The sequence below is a fragment of the Bombina bombina genome, chromosome 5 (assembly GCF_027579735.1).
Source record: "Bombina bombina isolate aBomBom1 chromosome 5, aBomBom1.pri, whole genome shotgun sequence".
Classification (NCBI taxonomy): Eukaryota; Metazoa; Chordata; class Amphibia; order Anura; family Bombinatoridae; genus Bombina; species Bombina bombina.
Genome location: NC_069503.1, coordinates 513737715 through 513752341, shown reverse-complemented (window position 1 = coordinate 513752341; position 14627 = coordinate 513737715). Strand labels below are relative to the sequence as shown.

Here is a 14627-nt window from a genome sequence, read left to right as displayed (position 1 = left end):
TCATTGTCATTGTCACATAAATCACATTTATTTAAATGAATAGGAATTCTGGCTTCCCCACATTCAGAACACAGTCTATCTGGTAGTTCAGACATGTTAAACAGGCATAAACTTGATAACAAGTACAAAAAACGTTTTAAAATAAAACCGTTACTGTCACTTTAAATTTTAAACTGAACACACTTTATTACTGCAAATGCGAAAAAACATGAAGGAATTGTTCAAAATTTACCAAATTTTCACCACAGTGTCTTAAAGCCTTAAAAGTATTGCACACCAAATTTGGAAGCTTTAACCCTTAAAATAACGGAACCGGAGCCATTTTGAACTTTAACCCCTTTACAGTCCCTGGTATCTGCTTTGCTGAGACCCAACCAAGCCCCAAGGGGAATACGATACCAAATGACGCCTTCAGAAAGTCTTTTCTAAGTATCAGAGCTCCTCTCACATGCGACTGCATGCCATGCCTCTCAAAAACAAGTGCGCAACACCGGCGCGAAAATGAGGCTCTGCCTATGCTTTGGGAAAGCCCCTAAAGAATAAGGTGTCTAAAACAGTGCCTGCCGATATTATTATATCAAAATACCCAGATAAAATGATTCCTCAAGGCTAAATATGTGTTAATAATCAATCGATTTAGCCCAAAAAAAGTCTACAGTCTTAATAAGCCCTTTTTGAAGCCCTTATTTACAATCGTAATAAACATGGCTTACCGGATCCCAGAGGGAAAATGACAGCTTCCAGCATTACATCGTCTTGTTAGAATGTGTCATACCTCAAGCAGCAAGAGACTGCTCACTGTTCCCCCAACTGAAGTTAATTGCTCTCAACAGTCCTGTGTGGAACAGCCATGGATTTTAGTGACGGTTGCTAAAATCATTTTCCTCATACAAACAGAAATCTTCATCTCTTTTCTGTTTCTGAGTAAATAGTACATACCAGCACTATTTCAAAATAACAAACTCTTGATTGAATAATAAAAACTACAGTTAAACACTAAAAAACTCTAAGCCATCTCCGTGGAGATGTTGCCTGTACAACGGCAAAGAGAATGACTGGGGTAGGCGGAGCCTAGGAGGGATCATGTGACCAGCTTTGCTGGGCTCTTTGCCATTTCCTGTTGGGGAAGAGAATATCCCACAAGTAAGGATGACGCCGTGGACCGGACACACCTATGTTGGAGAAATACATACTGAAAGTGAAGCAATCTGTATATTCAAAGCAAACACTAGCCAGAGAAAAATACACAGATGTATTTTTTTTAAATTATATTTGCTGTTGAAATATTAATCAATATTTTAAAAGTTTAAGTGCCTATTAGGCAATTGACGCCACCATGTTATAACCTAGACGTCATTCTCTGCGGATGCCAGTTAAGGACAGTTATAAATATGTCACTGGAGTGTTCAAACAAACAAATGAATATAGTAAGGTTAACTAATAGTGCTCAAATGTGATACACTTGCACTATATACTGTAGATCTAACAGTAAATACATGCTAGACATAATGACCTATTCAAAGCAAAGATTTGCTTTAGAATAGTATGTAGATGCATTATTACTGTAATATTAGTTGTTTAAATATTTAAAATATAAGTGTAAAGGTTTAGTTTCTATAAAGTACTTTTGTTTCTCTAAAGTTATGGGCACCACCATGTTTGAACTAGTTTTCTATTTATCCCTGGTTGTTTAAAGCCTTTAAGATAATCCTTAAAATTCTATAAATAAATAATGGCTGATGGGTAATAACCATAACATGCCCAAGCTACTCATTCCTTACCTAGGCAAATGACAGAACCTGCTTTAAATAAATTCATTACAATAGCATACAAGTTAAACTATGCAGTTAACACAGTATATAATAATACCTTGTGTTTTTGAAGCCTCCTTGATAATTCTCTGAAGTTCTTTCATTTCGACATCAAGTTCATCATAGTTGATATCCCTGGATTCTACTTTAGGAGCCTGGAAGAGGGAAGGATCAGTGCCAAGGTATGAGCCCTGTAATTGTCCACTGTCACTCAGGGTGACAATAACACCCTTTAGATCCCTGTTTGAAGAAACAAAAACAAGGAAATAAACATTATAAATAGCAATACAAATACAAAGGTATTTCTGTTTCCCAGTTAAAGGAACATTAAACATTAAATGTAAAGAAAAGCATTTTTGCATCATACTTTTATTCGTAAAATGTTTCTGGGAAGTTATCACCTATTCTGTGGTAATTTTCCAAGATGACACTTCTCCCAAAGCTTACGCAAGTGTACATGTACAATCAGTGCCGGAATTGCCCACCACGAACAGAACGTGCTTTGTGCACAGCATATCGTACCGATTCAAGGCTGCTCTGCTCCTTCAAGTTTGACAAATTGTAGCAGCGCTTCTGACATGGACTTGATTAAAGAAAAGCAGACAGCGAAACTCGTCAACATTGATTGCTTAGGAGCTGTTAACATGAGTCTGGATGTTTCGCAGAAAAACTTTCCCTGCATCTCCAGACTATAACTTTCATCCATGCTCTCGCTGAGAGGCTGACAAGACTACTTAAAACTCAAGTCCCATCTCGAAGGGTACTACCCTCCATAAGAGACTACTCCGAAATCTTCTAACACTTCTCTGCCAACCTCCTGTGACAAAAGGCAAAGAATGACTGGGGGATGAGGGAAGTGGGGGAGGTATTTAAGCTTTTGGCTGGGGTGTCTTTGCCTCCTCCTGGTGGCCAGGTTCAGTATTCCCACAAGTAATGAATGCAGCTGTGGACTCTCCCTGTATTAAGAAGGAAAGTTATCATTCCACACTGAGCTTTTATGTCCCACTACCTCCTTTATTATCATAAGCAAAATGAATAATACATATTCATAATATGGGAATACATGTTTATTAGCAGGTGATTTTTTTCAAAAGATGCCTAAAATACACAAAAACTACCTTTTCTATCATGTCCTAAGACGAGAACATTTTATACATTACAAATTAGTCTACAACCTCAAAATTAAAGTTTCATGATTTAGATAAAGCATGCAATTTTTCCAATATACTTACATTAAAACATGCACATTTCTATATGCACACTTTCTGTGGCACCAGCTCCTACTGAACATGTGCAAAAGTGCATGGTATATACATATATGCATTTTGTGATTGACTGATGGCTGTCACATGATATGGGGGGGGGGTATTTCATTAACTTTGAAATTTGCACAAAAATATTCTACTGTTCATTTCAAATTCAAAGTGCTATTGTATTGCCTTTTTATGAAGTATTTGTCAATTATTAAAATCTACTTTATTTAGTGGTCCTTTAATGTTTCAAGCTCTTACCATAGGTAATAACCATGCAGCACAAATGTAATTATCTCAACAATGTTCCACTAATTCCTAATTTTACAATGGGGGCGGGTCATCTCCAAACATCTGGCAGCACTGCATAAAATACGTCTGTATAGGTTTTGATTGGATAAACAAAATTAAATCCCTTTGGGTAATTGAGGAAAAGTAAAATATGAACCATTTATGCTACAAAATGAATTTAAGCTTCTGCAAAAAAATTTTTTTTTTTTTTTTTTTATTTTTTTTTAACTGGATATATTTTTTCTAGAATAGTAAATATGAATACATGAATAGTTGCACTTGATGATTCACAGTTATTTAAGACTACTGATTTTTTTACAGTAATTTAAGATTTGCTGACAGATTAATTAAAAAAATTAAACTTTTCAAGCAATTAAATACATATCTAGATATGTGAGTCAAAGGCCAACTTTATTTTATTTTTTTGCAGTACCGAAAAGGATGAAATCTGAAGCTTAGGAGAGCCAGATGTTAAGCTTATCCAAACTATCCTCAAACAAGCATGGAGAAACTCCTAAATTTGCTGAGTAGAAAGCAGAAACCAATCAACCTGATAATTTTGACACAAAAGAAAAAGTTCATATCCAGTAAAAGACACAACACTTGGTACAAAAGGTTATTTTCTTGCATATTTGCAGATATTACAGAAACAGTATACTTCAATAATCAAGACTTCAATGCAAGTAGGTTTAGACCCTGATAAAAGATGGGCATTTTGTCTTTAAGAATCTGATTGCTGATTGTGTGCTGTGGGACCAGTTTAAAACCATAATTTCTACCGAGCAAAGAAAGTGCATTTTTCTGTGAATCTTGAATTGTTTTTAACCACGCTTGCAACTAATGATGGGAATAGTTTGAGACTATAGTTAAATACAGTTGCGTCTATAAAAATTGCTTGAAAGTCATGGCTTGTAACACACTACTTGGTTACTTTATTTACTTTTGGATGCCATGGGGTCACTGAAAAAGCTTGGTCAGATATATACTTGAGGGTGAAGAGACAGACTGGCTCAGGAACATGGCTACTCAGTTCAACACTATAGTGCACTGGATATTAAAGCTATCCTCAGGCCTCTCTAACAGGCCACATTTTGTGGATTTTGAACTAAAGCACAGCTGAAATAATCAGCTGATTAGTAAACATGGTTATTTTAACTGCTCTCATCCAAGGTAATCCTGAAAACCTGGCCTGTTGGGGAGGCTTGAGAAAAACACTGCTCTAGTGGAACGAATGACAGATATTGCTCATAAGTAATTTTTCCTCATCTAAGCTTCAGTGTTATCTCACTGTGTGACATCTTGTTTACAGTTGCATATGATAACTGTTGAATTGAACAACTAGATGTGAACATATCAGCAGGATCCTGTGGGATAGACACAGGTTAGGAAGTTTGACCCACTTCCTATCCGCAGCCTGTTGATGCACCGGTTATAAGGGATTGCCACAAGCCCCTCTACGCATTCAGTCGGCCCATTCACATCCACACCCTAACTACATCCAGTCAATAACTGCAACTCAAACACTCATTCTGCTGCTCTGCACACAAGTTTCTAAACCTTACCAGGTAAATTTGGGAGATATGGAATCAGTGTTTTTTATTTTAACATCTACTATTCCTGATCACACTGATATAGCTAACTTTAGAAATGTTATGACACAAAAACACAGCCCATTATTCTACTGCCTCTTTTGATAAAAAAAAAAAGAGAAAACAATAAACACAATGTGTCAGTGTGCAGTGAGCGACATATTACTAATTTGTCAGTGTGCAGTGAGAGACATATTACTGATTTGTCAGTGTGCAGTGAGGGACATATTACTGATTTGTCAGTGTGCAGTGAGGGACATATTACTGATTTGTCAGTGTGCAGTGAGGGACATATTACTGATTTGTCAGTGTGCAGTGAGGGACATATTACTGATTTGTCAGTGTGCAGTGAGGGACATATTACTGATTTGTCAGTGTGCAGTGAGGGACATATTACTGATTTGTCAGTGTGCCGTGAGGGACATATTAGTGATTTGTCAGTGTGCAGTGAGGGACATATTACTGATTTGTCAGTGTGCAGTGAGGGACATATTACTGATTTGTCAGTGTGCAGTTTGGGACATATTACTGATTTGTCAGTGTGCCGTGAGGGACATATTACTGATTTGTCAGTGTGCAGTTTGGGACATATTACTGATTTGTCAGTGTGCAGTGAGGGAAATATTACTGATTTGTCAGTGTGCAGTGAGGGGCATATTACTGATTTGTCAGTGTGCAGTGAGGGACATATTACAGATTTGTCAGTGTGCCGTGAGGGACATATTACAGATTTGTCAGTGTGCAGTGAGGGACATATTACAGATTTGTCAGTGTGCAGTGAGGGACATATTACTGATTTGTCAGTGTGCAGTGAGGGACATATTACAGATTTGTCAGTGTGCAGTGAGGGACATATTACTGATTTGTCAGTGTGCAGTGAGGGACATATTACAGATTTGTCAGTGTGCAGTGAGGGACATATTACTGATTTGTCAGTGTGCAGTGAGGGGCATATTACTGATTTCTCAGTGTGCAGTGAGGGACATATTACTGATTTGTCAGTGTGCAGTGAGGGGCATATTACTGATTTGTCAGTGTGCAGTGAGGGACATATTACTGATTTGTCAGTGTGCCGTGAGGGACATATTACAGATTTGTCAGTGTGCAGTGAGGGACATATTACTGATTTGTCAGTGTGCAGTGAGGGACATATTACAGATTTGTCAGTGTGCAGTGAGGGGCATATTACTGATTTGTCAGTGTGCAGTGAGGGACATATTACTGATTTGTCAGTGTGCCGTGAGGGACATATTACAGATTTGTCAGTGTGCCGTGAGGGACATATTACAGATTTGTCAGTGTGCAGTGAGGGACATATTACTGATTTGTCAGTGTGCAGTGAGGGACATATTACTGATTTGTCAGTGTGCAGTGAGGGACATATACTGAGTTGTCAGTGTGCAGTGAGGGACATATTACTGATTTGTCAGTGTGCAGTGAGGGGCATATTACTGATTTGTCAGTGTGCAGTGGGGGGCATATTACTTATTTGTCAGTGTGCAGAGAGGGACATATTACTGATTTGTCAGTGTGCAGTGTGGGACATATTACTGATTTGTCAGTGTGCAGTGAGGGACATATTACTGATTTGTCAGTGTGCAGTTTGGGACATATTACTGATTTGTCAGTGTGCAGTGAGGGACATATTACTGATTTGTCAGTGTGCAGTGAGGGACATATTACTGATTTGTCAGTGTGCAGTGAGGGGCATATTACTGATTTGTCAGTGTGCAGTGAGGGACATATTACTGATTTGTCAATGTGCAGTGAGGGACATATTACCGATTTGTCAGTGTGCAGTTAAGGACATATTACTGATTGGTCAGTGTGCAGTAAGGGACATATTACTGATTTGTCAGTGTGCAGTGAGGGGCATATTACTGATTTGTCAGTGTGCAGTGAGGGACATATTACTGATTTGTCAGTGTGCAGTGAGTGGCATATTACTGATTTGTCAGTGTGCAGTGAGGGGCATATTACTGATTTGTCAGTGTGCAGTGAGGGACATATTACTGATTTGTCAGTGTGCCGTGAGGGACATATTACTGATTTGTCAGTGTGCAGTGTGGGACATATTACTGATTTGTCAGTGTGCAGTGAGGGACATATACTGAGTTATCAGTGTGACGTGAGGGACATATTACTGATTTGTCAGTGTGCAGTGAGGGACATATTACTGATGTGTCAGTGTGCAGTGAGGGACATATTACTGATTTATCAGTGTGCAGTGAGGGACAAATTACTGATTTATCAGTGTGGATTGAGGGACATATTACTGATTTGTCAGTGTGCAGTGAGGGACATATTACTGATTTGTCAGTGTGCAGTGAGGGACATATTACTGATTTGTCAGTGTGCAGTGAGGGACATATTACTGATTTGTCAATGTGCAGTTAGGGACATATTACTGATTTATCAGTGTGCAGTGAGGGACATATTACTGATTTATCAGTGCGCATTGAGGGACATATTACTGATTTGTCAGTGTGCAATGAGGGACATATTACTTATTTGTCAGTGTGAAGTGAGGGATATATTACTGATCTGTCAGTGTGCAGTGAGGGACATATACTGAGTTGTCAGTGTGAAGTGAGGGACATATTACTGATTTGTCAGTGTGCAGTGAGCGACATAATACTGATTTGTCAGTGTGCAGTAAGGGACATATTACTGATTTGTCAGTGTGCACTAAAGGAACATATTACTGATTTGTCAGTGTGCAGTTTGGGACATATTACTGATTTGTCAGTGTGCAGTGAGGGACATATTACTGATTTGTCAGTGTGCAGTGTGGGACATATTACTCATTTGTCAGTGTGCAGTGAGGGACATATACTGATTTGTCAGTGTGCAGTGAGGGACATATTACTGATTTGTCAGTGTGCAGTGAGAGGCATATTACTGATTTGTCAGTGTGAAGTGAGGGATATATTACTGATTTGTCAGTGTGCAGTGAGGGACATATACTGAGTTATCAGTGTGAAGTGAGGGACATATTACTGATTTGTCAGAGGGCAGTGTGCGACATATTACTGATGTGTCAGTGTGCAGTGAGGGACATATTACTGATTTATCAGTGTGCAGTGAGGGACATATTACTGATTTATCAGTGCACAGTGAGGGACATATTACTGATTTGTCAGTGTGCAGTGAGGGACATATTACTGATTTGTCAGTGTGCAGTGAGGGACATATTACTGATTTATCAGTGCACCTTGAGGGACATATTACTGATTTGTCAGTGTGCAGTGAGGGACATATACTGATTTGTCAGTGTGCAGTGAGGGAGATATTACTGATTTGTCAGTGTGCAGTGAGGTACATATTACTGATTTGTCAGTGTGCAGTGAGGGGCATATTACTGATTTGTCAGTGTGAAGTGAGGGATATATTACTGATTTGTCAGTGTGCAGTGAGGGACATATACTGAGTTATCAGTGTGAAGTGAGGGACATATTACTGATTTGTCAGTGTGCAGTGAGCGACGTATTACTGATTTGTCAGTGTGCAGTGAGGGTCATATTACTGATTTATCAGTGCGCAGTGAGGGACATATTACTGATTTGTCAGTGTGAAGTGAGGGATACATTACTGATTTGTTAGTGTGCAGTGAGGGACATATACTGAGTTGTGAGTGTCAGGGTGCCAGGAATCAGACTGAGATGAGAAGTGCAAAAATAATCACACCTTTATTAAAAAAAAAAAATAATAAAAAGTCCACAAGTCAAATAACAAGCCAGGAGTCAAAACCAGAGCTGGTAGTCAGACGAGCCGAGTCAGGAGCCAAAGCGAATAGTCAGACAAGGCGGAATCAGCAACAAGGAAAACAGCAGAGTCAGGAACAAGCCAGGGATCAGGAACCAGGAAGGACGTCAGACAGCCAGGTAATACACAGGAACTCTCACAAACAGGTCTGAAACAACGCAAAGGCAAAGCATACTGAACAGAGGCCCTTTAAATAAGTGATGACATCACAATTCTGAGACTGCATACTGTCTCACACAGATGATGTACACCAGTCTGGCCATAACAGGAAGTGCAGGAAATGACCAGCATACCCCACAATGCACCATGGTCAGCAAGAGAGGTGAGTAAAATGGCTGCAAGCAGCACATGGCAAACAAAACAGGGAAAAAACCCTGACAGTACCCTCCCCTCAACGACCCCTCCTCCGCGGGAGGACAAAAGGCTTATTGGGGAAACGGGCATGGAAGGCACGGAGGAGGGCGGGAGCATGAACATCAGAGGAGGGAACCCAAGAACGCTCCTCCAGACCGTAGCCCTTCCAGTGAACCAAATACTGTACACGGCACCTGGACATACGAGAGTCAATAATGCTGCTGACCTCATACTCCTCATGGTTGTCAACAAAGATAGGACGGGGACGAGGCAACACAGTGGTAAACCGATTACAAACCAATGGTTTCAAGAGGGAGACATGAAAAACATTGGAGATGCGCATTGCAGGAGGAAGTTGAAGAGCGTAGGCCACAGGATTGACCTGTCGGAGTATTCGAAAAAGACCAACATAACGGGGAGCCAGTTTATTGGAAGGCACACAAACGTTCAAGTTGCGGGAGGACAGTCAAACTCTCTCACCAAACTGGTAGGAAGGCACGGGCGCCTACGATCAGCCTGGAACTTTTGGCGCTGCATAGAACGATGAAGGCAATCCTGAATCTGCACCCACGTGGAACAGAGTTGCCGGAGATGCTCCTCCAAAGCCGGAATACCCTGAGACATGAATGAATCGGGCAACAAAGATGGTTGAAACCCAAAATTCGCCATGAACGGGGATAACTTGGAGGAAGCATTAATAGCACTATTACGAGCAAACTCTGCCCAAGGTAACAGTTCAGACCAATTATTGTGGTGACTTGAGACATAGCAACGAAGGAACTGTTCCAGAGCTTGATTAGACCGTTCCGCAGCCCCATTGGATTGAGGGTGATATGCCAAGGAGAAGGAAAGCTGGATCCCAATTTGAGCACAAAAGGAACGCCAAAATCTGGAGACAAACTGGCTACCTCGGTCCGACACTATCTCCTTGGGTAACCCATGTAAACGGAAGACCTCCCGGGCAAAAATTGAAGCAAGCTTCTGAGCGGTAGGCAACTTCATCAAGGGAATGCAATGTGACATTTTAGAAAAACGGTCAATCACCATAAGGATAACAGTATTGCCATTGGAAACAGGGAGCTCGACAATGAAATCCATGGAAAGATGTGTCCAAGGACGCTCACCATTAGCAATAGGTTGAAGAAGACCCACAGGAAGACGTTGAGAAGTCTTATTCTGTGCACAAACTGAGCAGGAGGCAACATACGCAGCAACATCAGAATGAAGACCTGGCCAACAGAATTGTCGAGTGACAGACCAAATCATTTGGTTCTTGCCTGGGTGACCTGCGGCTTTAGGATAGTGGTAAGTGTGCAAAAGTTTAGTTCGAAGATTCTCAGGAACAAAACACTTACCACTAGGTTTCTCAGGAGGTGCATTGGTTTGTGCAGCCAGGATCTCCTCCCCCAAGGGAGAAGTCAAATTAGTAGGTATGGTAGCTAAAATATGGTCAGGAGGTATAACAGGAGTAGGTAAAGACTCCTCATTGGACAGAGGCGAAAATTGTCGAGAGAGGGCATCAGTCCTAACATTCTTACTACTAGGAAGGTAAGAGACCACATAATTAAACCGAGACATAAATAGCGCCCATCTGGCCTGTCGGGGTGACAAACGTTTTGCTTCAGATAGATAAGTTAAATTCTTGTGGTCAGTAAGCATGAGCACTGGCACGCTAGTACCCTCGAGAAGATGCCTCCATTCCTTGAGTGCCAAAATTATGGCCAGTAATTCCCTGTCGCCAATTTCATAATTGAACTCCGCTGGAGACAATTTCTTAGAGAAGAAACCACACGGATGCAAGGAACCATCAGGCGTAGGACGTTGAGACAAGAGGGCACCGACTCCAGTCTCAGACGCATCGACCTCAAGAACGAAAGGCAGGATAGCGTTAGGATGAGCCAGAACTGGAGCGGCAGCAAAGGCAGTCTTAAGACTATCAAAGGCCTTAATGGCAGTAGGTGACCAATGGAGTGGATCATTCTCTTTACGGGTCATGTCTGTGATAGGTTTGACCAAGGAAGAAAAGTTTTTAATAAACTTTCTATAGTAATTGGCGAACCCCAAAAAACGTTGAATAGACCGAAGAACTGCAGATAACTTGTCAGGATCCATGGAGAACCCTGCAACGGAGATAACATAACCTAGGAAGGTTACTTGAGTCTGATGGAACTCACATTTCTCGAGTTTACTAAACAGGCCATTCTCACTTTGTCTCTGAAGAACCCGTGTAACATCAGAACGATGAGCCTCAAGTGTGGGTGAGTGTATGAGGATGTCGTCTAAGTACATCACAACACACTGTTGCAACATATCTCGTAGGACATCATTAATAAATTCCTGGAAAACAGCAGGAGCATTACATAGGCCAAAGGGCATTACAAGATACTCATAATGCCCGCTCCTGGTGTTAAACGCTGTTTTCCATTCGTGGTCCTCCTTGATCCTAACGAGATTGTACGCTCTTCTCAAATCAAGTTTAGTAAAGACCGTAGCTCCCTTGAGGCGGTCAAAGAGTACCGTAATGAGCGGAATAGGGTAAGCATTCTTAATGGTAAGACGATTAAGACCCCTATAATTGACGCATGGTCTTAACTCGCCACCCTTTTTCTTCACAAAGAAGAAGCCAGCCCCTGCAGGAGAGCAGGATCTGTGGATGATAACCCGCGACAGAGCATCGGCAACATACTCCACCATAGCACAATTCTCTGCAACAGACAGAGGGTAAACCCGGCCCCGAGGAGGAATGGCTCCGGGTTGCAGGTCTATGGCACAATCGTAAGACCGGTAAGGAGGCAACGTAACGGCACGCACCTTGTCAAAAACGTCTAGGAACTCTCGGTACTCCTCTGGCAATTGAAATACCGAAGAAGTGCACAAGACTTTAACTGGTCTCCAAAGACAAGTGAAAATACATTGCAGGGACCACGACAAAATTTCGGACCTGCGCCAGTCGAGACTGGGATTGTGCTTTGGAGCCAGGGATAACCCAGAACAACTGGAAAATGCGGAGAGTTTATCACCTGGAACTGGAGGGTTTCAAAATGGAGAGCCCCAACAGCCATGGACAACGGAGCAGTTTCGTGAGTAACGAGTGCGGGCTGAAGGGGCCTGCCATCAATGGCCTCAATAGCAAGCGGAACGGACCGAGGCAAAACAGGAATGGAGTGCTTTGATACAAAAGCACTGTCAATGAAATAGCCTGCAGCACCGGAGTCAACAAGAGCCTGAGTGACTATGGAGGAGTCCACCCAGGAAACGACAACTGTGACCAAAGGTTTCTCCTTAAGCGGTTCCGGGGACGAGGATAAACCACCCAAGGTCTGCCCCCGACAGGACCTAAGGTGTGAGCGTTTCCCGGCTGTGTAGGACAAGACTTCAAAAGGTGGCCCTGTAACCCACAATAGAGGCAGAGCCCCTCCCTCCTCCTAAAGGCCCTCTCCGCCGCGGAGAGACGCGTGAATCCCAACTGCATCGGATCAGCAGTACCTGGTGGCTCGGGACCAGGAGGCATGGGAGGAGAGGAATGCATGGGTGGGAACGAACATGTAGGAGATAACGGAACAGGAGGCTTCCGCAAGCGCTCCTTGAAAGAGGGCCTCTCTCTGAGTCTGATGTCAATTAAGATCAAAAAAGCAACTTCGTCTTTAATCGCATCAGAGAGCCCATGAAAGAAGGCGGCAACAAGGGCTTCATTGTTCCAACCAACCTCTGCGGCAAGCGTACAGAACTCAATAGCATACTGAGCAACAGATCGTGTACCTTGTTGAATGGACAAGAGTCGTTTAGCAGCAGAGGAGGAGCGAGCCGGAACATCAAATACCCTTCGAAAGGAGGCCACAAATTCAGGGTAATTTGAAATCACAGGTTTATTAGTCTCCCACAAGGGATTAGCCCAGGCAAGAGCTGTGTCAGAGAGTAACGAGATGAGAAATCCCACCTTAGCTCTGTTAGAGGGAAACGCCTGAGATAACATCTCAAAGTAAATGCCCATCTGGTCAAAAACCCTCTGCACTGAATAGGATCGCCTCCATATCACTGAGGTAGAGGTGCAGAACCGGACATGCTCCTGGTAGGAAAAGGTGCAGCAGCGGAAACAGGAGTAGCCATAACTTGTGGGACACTTTGGTCCAAATGTGCAGTGCGAGTCAGCAGGGTTTGCAGGGCTAGTGCAAATTGATCCAAGTGATGATCCTGTTCATCCATCCTGGAAATGATGGCAGGTAAAGGTGGATTATTAGCACCATCAGGATTCATGGCCTTTGCGTAATGTCAGGGTGCCAGGAATCAGACTGAGATGAGAAGTGCAAAAATAATTACACCTTTATTAATAACAAAAAAAAATAATAAAAAGTCCACAAGTCAAATAACAAGCCAGGAGTCAAAACCAGAGCTGGTAGACAGACGAGCCGAGTCAGGAGCCACAGCGAATAGTCAGACGAGCCAGAATCAGGAACAAGGAAAACAGCAGAGTCAGGAACAAGCCAGGGATCAGGAACCAGGAAGGACGTCAGACAGCCAGGTAATACACAGGAACTCTCACAAACAGGTCTGAGACAACGCAAAGTCAAAGCATACTGAACAGAGGCCCTTTAACTAATAAGTGATGACATCACAATTCTGAGACTGCATCCTGTCTCACACAGATGATGCACACCAGTCTGGCCATAAAAGGAAGTGCAGGAAATGAGCAGCATCCCCCTCAATGCACCATGGTCAGCAAGAGAGGTGAGTAAAATGGCTGCCAGCAGTACATGGCAAACAAAACAAGGAAAAAACCCTGACAGTCAGTGCGAAGTGAGGGACATATAACTGATTTGTCAGTGTGCAGTGAGGGGCATATTACGGATTTATCAGTGCGCAGTGAGGGACATATTACTGATTTGTCAGTGTGCAGTGAGGGACATATTACAGATTTGTCATTATGCACTGAGGAACAAATTACTGATTTGTCAGTGTGAAGTGAGAGACATATTACTGATTTGTCAGTGTGTAGTGAGGGACATATCATTGTGCAGCGAAGGACATATTACTGATTTATCATTGTGCAGCGAAGGACATATTACTGATTTATCAGTGTGCAGTGAGGGACATATTCCTGATTTGTCAGTGTGCAGTGAGGGGCATATTAGTGATTTGTCAGTGTGCAGTGAGGGGCATATTCCTGATTTGTCAGTGTGCAGTGAGGGGCATATTCCTGATTTGTCAGTTTGCAGTGAGGGACATATTACTGATGACATCTCTCTGTATCTGATATTTCACACACAGCTGGTTTCCTTATACTATACTTTGCACTTCAATACGTCACAGTTAAACTAGAACATTTCTTGGCATACTCCTTTAATGTTCTGCATGATGTGATTTAGCTGGCACATGTTGTCATGCAATACATTACATGCAATATTTTACTATGGCGCTTTATCTGACACCTTTCCCACTTTTGCTATTACAGTGGTACGTGTTACCTGTTCTGCTCTTAAATATACTATTTACCTTTGCTGAATTTGCATGTATTGTAGTCATTTTAAAAATTAGTGGACAAGCCCTGGGGCTCCCGTTGCTTCAGCCCA

At 42.1% G+C, this 14627-nt stretch overlaps 1 protein-coding gene across 1 annotated transcript in view; it reads right to left on the bottom strand.

Annotated features, from left to right (window-relative positions):
• Positions 1 to 14627, bottom strand: part of BBS9 (Bardet-Biedl syndrome 9) — a 1102055-nt gene that overhangs the window by 678459 nt on the left and 408969 nt on the right. The window contains exon 10 of the mRNA XM_053714434.1: positions 1870 to 2051. Within this exon, the coding sequence (XP_053570409.1) occupies positions 1870 to 2051 (182 nt within the window). The remainder of the gene's footprint in view (positions 1 to 1869; positions 2052 to 14627) is intronic.